Source organism: Otolemur garnettii, unplaced genomic scaffold, assembly GCF_000181295.1.
Source record: "Otolemur garnettii isolate 467f Iridium unplaced genomic scaffold, OtoGar3 scaffold00222, whole genome shotgun sequence".
In the NCBI taxonomy this organism is placed as follows: Eukaryota; Metazoa; Chordata; class Mammalia; order Primates; family Galagidae; genus Otolemur; species Otolemur garnettii.
Window position 1 is genome coordinate 161,758 of NW_003852617.1, and position 13,493 is coordinate 175,250.

Sequence of the window (13,493 nt, forward strand, 5' to 3'; positions counted from 1 at the left end):
GGTTTGAACCCGCCAGCCTCAGTGTTTGTGAGGCTCAGTGTGTGTAACCACTGTGTTACGGGCACTGAGCCTGTCAGTGATCTCTTAAAAGTGGTGCCCTTAATTGTACCCATGTGGTCTGGGCATAGTTAAGAACAGCAATATTACTATCCTTTTCATTTGGTAATATTCCTTTAGCTTGCCTTTTGATGAACTTGTTTAATTCCCTAAAATTTGGCTTAGGACTAACTAAAAATCTTGAGGCTTTTTTCAAATTAATTTCTATGCCAACTGTCAGTGATTCTTCTATCGAAATTATGAGTTTTGTACTGTATGTATACCTCAGGCCATATCCTAGAAAAAAATTAACCAAAATTGTAGTGTGTGTGTGTCTGTGTGTGTGTTCACATTTTACTTTCATCTGAATAAAACTGCATATTCTGTCTTGGAAGTGATTGATTTCCATTAATCAGGGTTCTGTTTGTTTTGAACATGCTTATTCCCTACTTAGAGATAGACACAACCTAAGAAAAAGTAGACAGATAAACTTAAAAAAAGAGAGAGAGAGAGGTAGAAAAGTGGTCAGGAACTGCAGGGAGAATGGGGACCAAAGATCCCATTCTTGGCAAGGGAAAACACTTCCAGAAAAAGGGGAAAATAGAAAAATAAGCTGAGTAAGAAAGAATAAAAACAGGTTAGCTAGCTTACTTTTAAACCAGCAGCTAAATTACTTGTCTGAGCAGTTCATGCTTGTACTAGAAGCCTGGCCTGTAAGGGATACAGCTTGCTAACACCCTTGCTGGGTCTGTGAACACTCTGAAGAATAATGGCCATTGAGGAAGCTTCATGCAAGGCCTGGGAATGAACATTAACCAGGCCGTCCTCTGCCCACTCAGCAATCAAAGCAAGTACTCCTTGTGGGGATTTTTATTATGGCCAGGGCAGAGATCAAGGGAGCAGCTCCAGCCCTGAGATATGGGCAGGAGGGCTTGTACCCTAATCACGGAGGGGAATGCATTCAGGTGGAGATCAGAAGAATGTTCTTCTGCCAGTTCTTCAGAGGAGCCTGACACCAACTCGTCTGCTCCAAAGAGAACTAGAGGGGTTTAACTTCCCCTAAGGAATCTGTGTGCGTGACCACAAAGAGGAAGCAGCTACCGCACAAGGCTCAGGTTTCAGATTTCTCAAGCCTGCCCAGACTCTTTAAAGTTAATGATTGTAGATAGAATAAGAACTAAGCCTGCATACTCAGAGAAACTGCTGATGTTTTTATTCCCTTCCTCAGTTTACCCTCTTGGTTAAATGAGAAAACAGCCATCAGTGAAAGCTCAGTGAAACTAACACTCAGGGCCCTTCGCTGGAACCCCATAAGCTAGTGGTGGTCCCCCATGTTCCCATCTTTAAAAACTACTCTGCGTGTCCTGTCTCTTTCTCTCTTTCCACTTTTAACTTTATTTTTCTTCAGTTGATAGCCACAAGTTCCACAGATCTTTAAGGACCCTGCCTCTGGGGCAGGACCCCAGCAAAAAACCAGCATAGTGACCTCTTACCTTAGTTTATCAGTTATTAGAGAGGAACTATCTGAAGGTCACAAAATAAGGAATGATTTAAAAAAAAAAATGATTTAAGACCAGCGGAAGCTCAGACTCCATTTTACCTTTTCTTTTTCTAGGTGAAACAATAGAAGTACTGGTAGCTGCACGAAACACACATACACAACTAAATGAATACTGTTTCTCCCTCGTTCACTCTGCTGACATACAGTGTGGTTCTGTGTCAATGCCAGCTGTACCTGATTGTTGGGTTCCAGGGTCTGTTAGTGCCTCCCTCATCTGTGCGCTGGGAATACCACTGGCTCTTTGAGCTCTGTAGCGTATATACTAGCTCTTACTCCTCTGGGGAGAGAGGCTTGTGGTGAGCAGAACCCTGTTATCTGCTTATGCACGTGTGTTGAGTTTCCAACACATGTGCTTCAGGATGTCCCAAATGAACAAACTACAGTCAGCTATTCATTGTGTGATTGCTCGTCCACACAAATAACAATATTTCTCTTCAACCATAGTTGATTAACATTAGTCAAAAATGTTGCCACATATGGACACCTATTTTTGTTTGTTTTTTGCAGCTTTGGCTGGGGCCAGGCTTGAACCTGCCACTCCTGGTAGGGGCCGGCACCCTACTCCTTGAGCCACAGGCACCACCCTGGACATGCATTTTTTTAATCTTCCTATTTCTAGGCTTCTTCTATAAGTCAATTCATTCTTTCATATGCTCATCACTTATTCCTATACCATAACCAGATATCTTAAACAAACACACATATATGTATATACACATACATAAAACTGTAATATGTGCATAGTATGTTTATTTATATCTTGCTCATCAGTATATCCCTAGCACCTAGCATAGAGTATGCTCAGTAAGTATTTGTTAATTGGTATTATATTTAATTTATATTTTCCCTCTAGATAGCCAATATTTATTTAGTCCCTGTTATGTATCGGCCACTGGAAATAAAACTGTGGCAACATAATATGAAAGTCCTCACCCTCCATGGAGAAATTCCAGCTGAAATACATGTTAGGAGAGGCATATAATGCAGTGATCATGTATTAAAAAGAATGGGTCTAACATAAGATGGAGCTGAGTAAGATCGGAAAGAAGAACAGGAAATCAGGACACAGTTGGGATGAGTGGGGACAGTAGATAGGTGGGGATGATGGCCTGATAGGTCCATTTAGAATTCATGTAAGTTGAGGAGAGAGAGCAAGACAGGGTGTTGTGCCAGATATGCTACAAGGAAAGATGTTTTACCCTAGAATCTTGTTTCTGTCAGCAGTTTTGAGTCAGATGCTCCCCCTATGTGACATATACAGTAGAACCTCCATAGTTGACCACCTCAAGTTGACCTGGTTTTCGTAGATCAGACATGTATGACATGTTCGTGTCACTTCAGTAGGCATTGCTCCTCCCCTCCAGCTGGCTACTTTTGCTGCCATCACAGCACTAGGAGTGTACCATGATGGTACCTTAGTCCGTCTCTGTGAGGTTACAGTAAAACCATATTCTGCTAGACAGGGGCAGAGGAATCCTGCCAGGACATCCACATTACACCTTGGAAGATGGCTAGGAGGAGGGGGACAGTTATGAGAAATCAGGTATTTTCTAGACTGAAACTGAATTCCTTCAAGGTCAAACTATAGAGAGTTGGGATATATATTGTATTTTCCTATCTTCTTAAAATGACTAGAACATCATCTTACTGAGGTCATCAGTACAGATCAGTGGTTATCCTGGAAATAAGCTTCATTCACGGGGAGGAGAGCACTGCTTACATTTAGTGTATGCACTGAGCACCATCATTTTGACTCTGGTCAGCAGCCTAATATCTATTTGCTCTGGAAAGACATCTGTAACAATGTCGACGGAGTTTTCTTATAAATTTATATAGACCATAAAAGGGTGATCTGGTACTGACTTAACCCAGCCTAAGTGGACCATATACTGTTTATCAGAAAACCTGAGCTGATTCCTGTACGAGGCAGGCTACAGTCTCCAAATATGTGGCATTAACAACCAATTTTTTCTCATTAGGAACTGGTGAAAACTCTAGCTAGGTATAGTGGGGGAAATTGTCCAAGTGGTCTGTAACTTGTTTGAAATATTGCTTTCTGAATCCTGGTTTGTTGTTAACTTCATCTCCCACCCTGTCCGTGAACACTCTTGTATGCGTTGGAATGGGGGCATGTTTACGTAAGGGCTTGTACCACAACTTGCTGATAGTTTAGTCAGTCAGAAAGCACCTCACTTCTGATTGATTAAAAACAATCTTTATCGAGGGTATTTTTTTTTTTGAGAACATTTGTTTCTCTATTAGAGGTTTTGCAAAATGCTTGCTTCCAGTTACTTGTTAGGCTGAGTACTAGTTCTCCAGCAGTGCTGCTCTTTCGTCACTCAGCGCGGAGCAATCTAGGATAATTCTGCTGAGATCTTTGCTGCTCACACTCTCTGTTGTCTCTGGAATAATTTCCAGATTCAGTTGGACTGGAAAAGTTCACTGTCCCTTCAAAAATTCTTACACTATGACCCTCGTATTTTTTCAGTCACCCTCTCTGGCCACAGATGCTTAAGATTCTGTGGTTGACCCCTCTCTTCCTATGATGCTCTTTCTCCCTCCATTGTCCAACTACGTCTAACCCAGGTGTTCCTAAATCCTAGAGCTAGCTAAGGGTCTTTCCTTTGTGGTCCCATAACACTTTGTGAATATGTGTTATATTTAACTCATTTAAAATGTGTTTGTCTCCCTCATCAGACTGAGTCCCTTGAAGGCCAGTAGGATTTCCTCTTTATTTCTACTTCCCTCAAGTGCAACGTAGTGAATGATACATAGTGGTATCTCAATAAATGTTTACTGAGCCAAATTCATGTTCATTGGGGTTTTCTGTAGCTCTCAGGAGGCATTCAGCAATATTATAGTTGGCTAAGTTTAGAAAAATTAAGAATTGCAAAATGACTCATAAGTGTATCTTTGTCTTGAACACTCTTGGGGAAAAATACCAGTTTTGTTATAAGAGAAGCACTAATCAACTTAAGTTGAGTTGTGAATGGTCATTATATAAGAAACTAAAATCCCATAAGCATTTTTTCTCTTATTCTTGTAGTTAGCTTAAATAGAGTGAAGAGCTTTTTCCGCCGTATTTCCGTGCCACCATAATAGTGAACATGAATGTCCTGGCTGATGCTCTTAAGAGCATCAACAATGCCAAAAAGAGAGGCAAACGCCAGGTTCTTATAAGGCCTTGCTCCAAAGTCATTGTCCAGTTTCTAACTGTTATGATGAAGCATGGTTACATTGGCGAATTTGAAATCGTCGACAATTACAGAGCTGGGAAAATTATTTTGAATCTCACAGGCAGGTTAAACAAGTGCAGAGTGATCAGCCCAAGGTTTGATGTGCAACTCAGAGATTTAGAAAAATGGCAGAATAATGTGCTTCCATCCCGCCAGTTTGGTTTCATTATACTGACAACTTCATCTGGCATCATGGACCACGAAGAAGCAAGAAGAAAACACACAGGAGGGAAAATCCTGGGATTCTTTTTCTAGGGATGTAATCCATGCTGAAAAATAAGATGCCTCAGTGAAATAAATAAATAAATAAATAAATAGAGTGAAGACATTTGCCAAATACTTGGGCTTCCCACAGCATCGTATTTTCTGCTGAATCATTTGTTCCTTGTCAATTGTGTTCCTCTGTATAGATAACTTCACTTGTATCAGCCACCTGTTCTAAAATTGCCTTCGTTTCTTTTCTCCATTTATTACTTATTGACTTTCTGTTATGAAATAGAAAAGCAGTGTTGTTTCTGAGCTTTGTCATTACCAGTGTTCAATAGGCATCTCTGTGTCGCTGAGAGGCATTTTTCATTCTGTTCTTCTGAATTTTCAGACCTCAGTGCCCAGGATATAGATTCAGCATAGAGAAGAATTTGATTATATAGAACAGGCGTCCTCAAAGTATGGCCTGCAGGCCACATGCGGCCCACCTAGGACATTTATCCAGCCCGCCGGGTGTTTTTGCCACGGCTGCCTGTCCTGCTTAGCAGCCAACCTATCCCGGGGCCCGCAGTCCGGCCCTCCAACAGTCTGAGGGACAGTGAACTGGCCCCTGTTTAAAAAGTTTGAGGACCTCTGATATAGAAGATCATATAGGAAAACATTATAAATTCCTTTTCATCAGAAAATCCTTAATTTCATGAGAGTGAATGTATTAGTTTGCTAAGGCCACCATAACAAAATGTCACAGACAGGGTGACTTAAAAAAAACACAGATTAATTTCTTCATTGTTTTGGAGGCTAAAAGTCCAAGACCAAGATATCAGCAGGGCCGTATTCTTCTGAGGGCGTCTCTCTTTGGCTTAGATCTTCTTCCAGTGTTTTCACCAGATCTTTCCCTGTGCCTGTGTCCTGATCTCTTCTTACACAGACACTAGTCATAGTGGATTAGGACCTACCCATGTGATTTCATTTTACCTTAATCATCTCTTCTAAAGCCCTATTTCCAAATATAGTAATATTCTGAGATACTAGGAGTTAGGACTTAGGACTCCAACATATGAAATTGGGAGGGTTGGAAAGGACACACAAGTCAGCCCATAACAATGAATAATGCAATAATTTAAAATCCCATTCAGATACTGAAGAGATTCTCAGGTTGCTGAAATACTTTTCAGTGACTACTTAATAAATATGTCTGCTTCTTTGCCTTTTCATAGATCTGAGTGCTGCCTTCCTTTCTGTTCATAATTTTACCCTTGCTGATTCCTAGAAGTAACCGTCTGCCCCAAATGGTCAGTGCAGAGAGAATACTAGTGTTCCTCTCTCTTCAGGAATTCTGGGGTAAAAGTTTTATCAGAAAACAAAAGAGTACTTGGATACTTTTCTTTAAGATAATAATAAACCATTATTTACCATTTACTGAATGTTTATTTTGGGTAAGTCATTTGATGTAATTATCACAGCAAATCTGCAGCATAGATGTCATTATCCCCGCTTGATAGATGAAGAAACTGAGGCTCAGGGAGATGAGTAACCTTGCCCTGAATACTACTTATTTTGCTTTTTCTTTCTTAGGACACCTGTTGGTTGTGAGATTAGAAATGTGGGAAAGAAGTGAAGGATATATCAGATTCACAGCCACTCAGCTACTTGGTGGCAACCTGAGATTTAGGGATCCTCAGAGAGGGCAGAAGCTGTCGCACAATCTACCACTTAAACTGGGTCGATTGACTCTGGGTTACTTTAGGCCAGCAGCTTTGGACTATGGCCTAGATTGAATTACGGTTGTCTTGGCAACTTTGATTCAGAGGTGGACTCAAAACTTTAGAACAGGTAATATGAACTCTAGGAAGGTAGATTACTAAATGTGTTTTATTATGGGATTGTAGGACATCATTACAGGGGACAGCCTTGAAATGAGCTGTAGATCAGTGGTTTTGTACCCTAAGTCAGTGTTGGAACAACGTGAAGAGCTTTCAGAATGCCTGGGTTTCAACCATAGAGATCTTTATTGAGATGGGTATGGGCCTTAACATCTGTAGTTTTAAACAGTTGCCAGAGTCAATCTGATCCACAGCCAAAGTTAGGAATTAATGAGCATGGCCAGGGATGGCAAGCTATGGCCAATGGACCAAATCTGGCCTGCTGCCTTTTTTCATGTGACACATAAACTAAGAATAGTTTTTAATTTTTAAATAGTTTTAAAAAGTTATAAGAATAACATTTTGTAACACATGAAAATTATATGAAATGTGAATTCCAGTTTTCATAATTCAAATTTTATTGGCCCACAGACTTGCTCACTTACATATTCTCTATGGCTACTTTCCTGCTACAGCAACAGAGTTGAGTAGTTGTAATAATGAGCATGGTGCCGATATAGTGTGAACTGTATGGCCTTTTATAGAAAATATTTCTTGACCCCCAACTTAGGTTAAGTAGCGGTCATCACAGAGCTGGTTTAGAATTTTAAAAGGAGGCATAGGCTCAGTGCCCGTAGCTTAGTAGTTAAGGCGCCAGCCATATACACCGGGGCTGGTGGGTTCACACCCGGCCCGGGCCTGCTAAATAACAATGACAACTACAACAAAAAATAGCTGAGCATTGTGGTAGGCACCTGTAGTCCCAGCTACTTGGGAGTCTGAGGCAAGAGAATTGCTTAAGCCCAAGAGTTTGAGGTTGCTGTTGCTATGTGCTGGAGCGACATAGTGAGATTCTGTCTCAAAAAAAAAAAAAAAAAGGAGGCATAGATTTGTGTAACTTGTGTGTGTAGTATATTTTGCATTTTGTTTTCCTGTGTTTTTTTCCCCCTAGCAGTGGGAAATTGATGAATCTGTAACAAAGATGATTGAACACATACTTTTTTCTTCAAAACACACAAGTACAAAGAACATAGAGTCCATGAAACAAAATGATCCAGATCTTTTTAACTAGATTTCCCTTCCAATATCCGTTTTCTATTTCATTCCCACCCGCAAACCCTTCCTTTTTCTCTTTTCTTTCTTCTTCTTTTTTTTTTTTTAATTTTGTCTTTCCCCAACCTTCTGTTCCATGTTTTGAGATTAATGGCAGTTAGGTGCTTGAGAACATTTACTTTCCCTGATTCAATGTTGGAAAAAAGGGAGCAGTGTTTATAGGAATGATTCCAATATAAAAATTTAGTTGAGCAAGATTAGGAAAATACCACTGACGGTCATGATGGTTTATTTCTACCTTCTACTTTTCATCCACTTGGATCCAGAAAACAAGAAAAGTATTGAGGGTAGTAAAATTCACAGTAAATGGAAAAAACTGAGGAAGATCAATCTCTACCATTAGGTTGTGTTTTGTGCAGAGATGTAGGCACTATTTGCTTCCAAACCAGCCCATCCAGTTCGGTATGAGAGATCATAACCTTAGGCTTGGGTGCAGTGCTTCAGGCTTTTGTTTATTTTGTTTTTACCTATATTTTTGGTGGTGCTAATGGTTGGGGGTGACAGGAAGTAAGAGGTTGATATGTATCAGTTTGTAAGCATATGATAGCATGGATTTAAAAAAAAATAATGATGAACCTGTATCATTGAACTGATAAAAAACGTATTTGATTTCTAAATAGTTTCTGGTAGTCACTGGATGATAGTTTTCTACGACCTTGAGAATCTCCTAATGAAACTGCTTGGTGTCTTGGGTATTGCAAGGCTGCCTTCATGTTTACATGTTCTCATTTTTATCCTGTCCTTCCTCCATCCTAGCGAAGTGGCTACAATCCCAGGCATATTTCCCCTACAGCCACCTGGAAGGAAGCCAGCAATGTCATTACAGATGGCAGTGCGCCCAGACTATCTTAAAAAAGCATCATCTCTGCTACTAATTAAGTTTCAGGAAGGGTGATATTTGCTTTTATATTAACAAGCATTTTGAAAGGCTGAGGGCAGGTATGTTAGAAGTGATCCTCTTATTCCTAATTCATGCCTAAACTTAATTGTCCTTCAGCTTTCCTGCTCGTAAGTTTGGCACACTGTCTGCTGGATGATAAATGGTTTGGGAGGAACAAAAGTAGGTAATACTTGCATGTTATGCTTTTCATATCAGGACCTCAATTTATTTTCCTTTTTTTTCTTTTTAAGGGTTCTGTACATTGGCCTGGCCTGCAATACAGCTCGCTACATTTATATTTCTTACCTGGAAAATGCCTGGACTGTTCTCCCCATGGAAGTTCTTCAAGGTAAGTCAATAGCTGGAATTAAAATTATTTTTCCACTCACCTACGTGATGACAATGTAAAAGTCCAGTGGCTTTTAGCATCTGATTCTATAAAGGAAGGGTGGACCTACTGTTGTATATAATTTTGAGATGGTTGTTAAGGAAGAGATGACATCAGGGGAGCTGGGTCCTCAGTTACCCTCAGTGCTGTTCTGGGTTGAGGCGAACAAAGCTGGATTTGATCCACACCCCTGTGATTAAACAAAGGAAGAGGAACTCTAGGATAAATTCCTAAATACTATTGTTAGATATCTAAAGGTGGTTTTTTGGTAAGTTTACTTCACCTATTGAAAAAAGACTGTTGTCATTTTTATAACATCTGGTGATTCATAACTAAAGTTTTATAGTCACACTGTTTTCTTAGAAACTTTTTAAATCTTTGCTCAAGTATCTTGATATGACTTCTTCTCTTTTCTTCAGTGTACTGTTTCCCATCAAAATACAACTCTGGAAAACTTTCAAGGAGGCTCTTGCCATGTGGCTCAAGAACACTGAAAACATGAATTTCTTTCAAAAAAAAGAAAAAGCTTATTGCCATATGCGCACAAATAACCCTGACTGTATCCTGAAGAGCTGCCTGTTAGCAGCTTAGCTAAACCATTTAGTAATTGGCATTATGATTAAAGTAAAGGATTAGGACAAGATCACTGGAATTGAGGTATTTAGTGACAGCTTAGGCTACTAATAATTAATTATACTAAATAGTCTGTGATTATATACAATTTCAATAGCTTTTTATTTATTTATTTTTTTTAGACAGAGCCTCAAGCTGTCACCCTGGGTAGAGTGCCGTGGCATCACAGCTCACAGCAACCTCCAACTCCTGGGCTCAAGCGAGTCTCCTGCTTCCTCCTCCCAAGTAACTGGGACCACAGGCTCCTGGCACAATGCCTGGCTATTTTTTGGTTGCAGCCACCATTGTTGTTTGGTGGGTCAGGCTGGAGTCGAACCCACCACCTTAGGTGTATGTGGCTGGCGCCTTAGCCACTTGAGCCACAGGCGCCGAGCCTTCAGTAGGTTTTTATATTGCCATTATCATTTTCCCTTACCCTAAGGATGCTGATACAGTGCCATCAACGTAATTAATTTTTTTCTTTTCAATTGAAAGATTCACAATTTTATATCTAAACAGAATGTACAAAATGCACATGTATTCATCAAATTCCATTGTGGCAATGAAAAAAAATAACTTACCCTAATTGAAAGGAGATATAGGCTTGGTGCCCGTAGCACAGTGGTTATGGTACCAGCCACATACACTGAGGCTGACAGGTTCAAACCTGGCCCGGGCCAGCTAGACAACTATGACAACTGCAACAAAAAATAGCTGGGCCTTGTGGCGGGTGCCTGTAGTCCCAGCTCCTAGGGAGGCTGAGGCAAGAGCATCGCTTAAGCTCAAGAGTTTGAGGTTGCTGTGAGCTGTGGCACTCTACTGAGGGCGACATAGTGAGACTCTGTCTCAAAAAAAAATACATATATATATAAAAATTATATTCACATTATAATTATTAGATTCAAATATATACACCTTAAAGGGGCTTTTCTCAGGCCTGATGCAATGGTACATAAAAGGGGATTTTGTTTACAAATATGTATAATGGAAATATGGTCTTATAATAGGAGTTACTTTTTTTTAACAATCCTTTCCTGCCTTCCTGAATCCTAAGGGGAGTCCTTGAAAGGTCTTTCGAGGAGGCACACATCTCAGTGCTGTGTCAGTTAAGAATAACAAAACAGTAAACATGAACTGCAGGAAAGAATCATGCAGTAACAAGGTGTATGCAAAACACTTTTACCATTGCCCAGCCTCTGTTTCTGTTCTATCCTTGCCTAGTTTGATTGCTTTATTTATTGGCTTGCCACAGTATGCTGACTCTATAAATGGAGATCTGTAAACTTACAGAAAAGAAAGTGCCATATATTGTAATAATATGTAAATATACCTTTTTTCTCCTTTTAATTTAATATGAATTAGGTGGGAAAGGACAGTTTGCATAAGTACTTCGGGAACAGAGAGCATCCATGATATAGAGGAATAACAGAAGAATTTTATAAAAGAAGAAAACAAATGCTGCTGGGAACTTAAAAACTCTTTCTGCTTGTTAATTTATCAAAGAGGTATAAAATGGTAATTAAGAGCCAGTATGTTGAGTTCAGGGAATGTAATAAAAATAGGCAGGGTGTCCACAAAGTTTGGGCACAGCTATTTTAAATTGCACACGAACTTTGTGGACACCCTGTATATATATTAATTCACGGCCCAGCGTCTCACCATCTGTTCTGGAAGAGAGATGTGGAAAGCACATTCAGTACTGCACAGTGTATTAGGTGGAATCATAGGAAGACGTGCTAGGTAACACACAAAGAGCTCAGTGGAGAAAATAATTAACTTTGTGAAGCAAGGAGTGGGAGGACAAAGATTTTATTGAAAAATTCCCAAAGGAAATCACATGAGCTGGGTTTCGAAAGGCAAATAGGAATCCGCCATGTGGCTTAAAGAGAACAGCCGTGCAGAGTCATGTGCTAAAGCACAGAGTGGAAAGCAGAATGGCACCTTCACGGAACATCACGTGGGCTGTGGCTAGGGCTTTATGATTTATCATCTCAGGCTGCTGACCCCGGATATATTTATATAAAACTTGTATGCACCTCAGGGTGTTTATCCCAGGATTTTTCTAAACAAATTCAACTTCCCATTGCAGGCTACCATTTATACTTCTGGGTTTCACTTGATTCTGCCGTGGGCCATTAGAAACCTAGTTACTGGTCTGAAAGAAGTAAAAAAAAAAAAGGATCTGTAAACAGTCTCCTCGTCCAGTAGAGGCCTCTAAGACCAGTTTCCACAAACTCCTCCTTTGTTTCTAAAGCTGGAGGAGATGGTTTCATTCCCTGGCAGAAGTGAATGCTGAGTATTTTGACTGTACAACAAAAACATAATCCTCTGCCTTTGTTAGAACCACAAAAAATAGCAGATCATCCATGTGGAATAAATCTTGTGTCACGGGAATATACTTCTGACTGAAAAAGTTTGTTTTGCTAGTCTGGATTCTTCTGCCTTTACAAGCCTTATCCAAAAGACTTTAAAGGCCCTGTGCTCAAAGGAGACTGTCTTTGGGATTGAGGAAGGCAGGAAAGGATTATTTCAAAAAACCACACTGAATGATTTAATTATAAGATAAGCACACTGTCATGATATAGACCCCTTAATTCCTTGACTGGAAATGCTGCCCAGTGATTCTCAAAGACCTGGTCTTAGAAAAGATTGAGGGGCGGGATATTGTCTCTCATCATAGATGATCATGACACCGAAAGACCAGTGCTTCCGTTCTTTGGTTTCCAACCAGTGTCACACAAGAGGGCCTTGCTGATCCCCATAACACCAGCAGAATTAGTACATCTCATGGGCAGCTGAAGGGGAAGGGACAAAAGAGGTACTTTATTCCATATCTCCTCCTTCTTCTGAGTTGCATGTAACTAAGGATAGAGTATCCCTTGTTATCCTTCATTCCTTGGAGTTTCTTGATCATCCTCTCAGCATTCTGTCTCCTCTGGTAACAATTAGCGGATGGGTTAAAAGCAAATTTCCTCCTCCCTAGACCTGTAGGAAGGAGGCTGTACAGGCATTTAGTTGGAGGTCAAGGTAAGACCATTGTATATCCTCTGTTGGGAATTGTTGGGTCATTTCTTTCCCATGATCTTTCTCACATTCAGTAGCTAATTTTCTCTTGCAGCCTTAGCCTTGTAGCAATTCAGCTACCATACGCAGCAAACTTGTTGCACAGTAGGCAGGTGGCGGCACCATGTAAAGAAGCACAAACATGTACTTCCTTCCCTTAAGGAGTCTGCAGTTGATTTAGAAAAGAGACAGTGGGTCTAAATGTCTCAAAGCATTATTGGCTGGTGCTGCTGCTGCTGGTGGTGGGGGTTAGATTCTTTATTTCTCAAAATTTCATTTTAAACACTCTTAGGAATTTTCTCCTTTTTTTACAAAAGACATTTATGCATTCATGCTTGTGATCAAGAATATAAACATTTGATGAAAAGCAAACCCGACCTTGTGCTCCTTCTTATGTATTTGTTTTGAATCCTTGCAAAACTCAAGAGATGAATGTGATCACAATTATTCTTGCTATTAAAATCTATGTGAGGAGAGTAGAGCTTGCCTGGGGGCTGCTCTAACTGAAGAGGTCCTTTTGTGTTACTCGAGTGAA

The 13,493-nt window shown here is 40.1% G+C and overlaps 1 protein-coding gene across 1 annotated transcript in view; it reads left to right on the forward strand.

Annotated features, from left to right (window-relative positions):
- The window catches only part of MFSD6 (major facilitator superfamily domain containing 6), a 48,398-nt gene that overhangs the window by 21,699 nt on the left and 13,206 nt on the right, over window positions 1-13,493 (forward strand). The window contains exon 2 of the mRNA XM_003801821.2: window positions 9,147-9,244. Coding sequence (XP_003801869.1) covers window positions 9,147-9,244 — 98 coding nt within the window. The remainder of the gene's footprint in view (window positions 1-9,146; window positions 9,245-13,493) is intronic.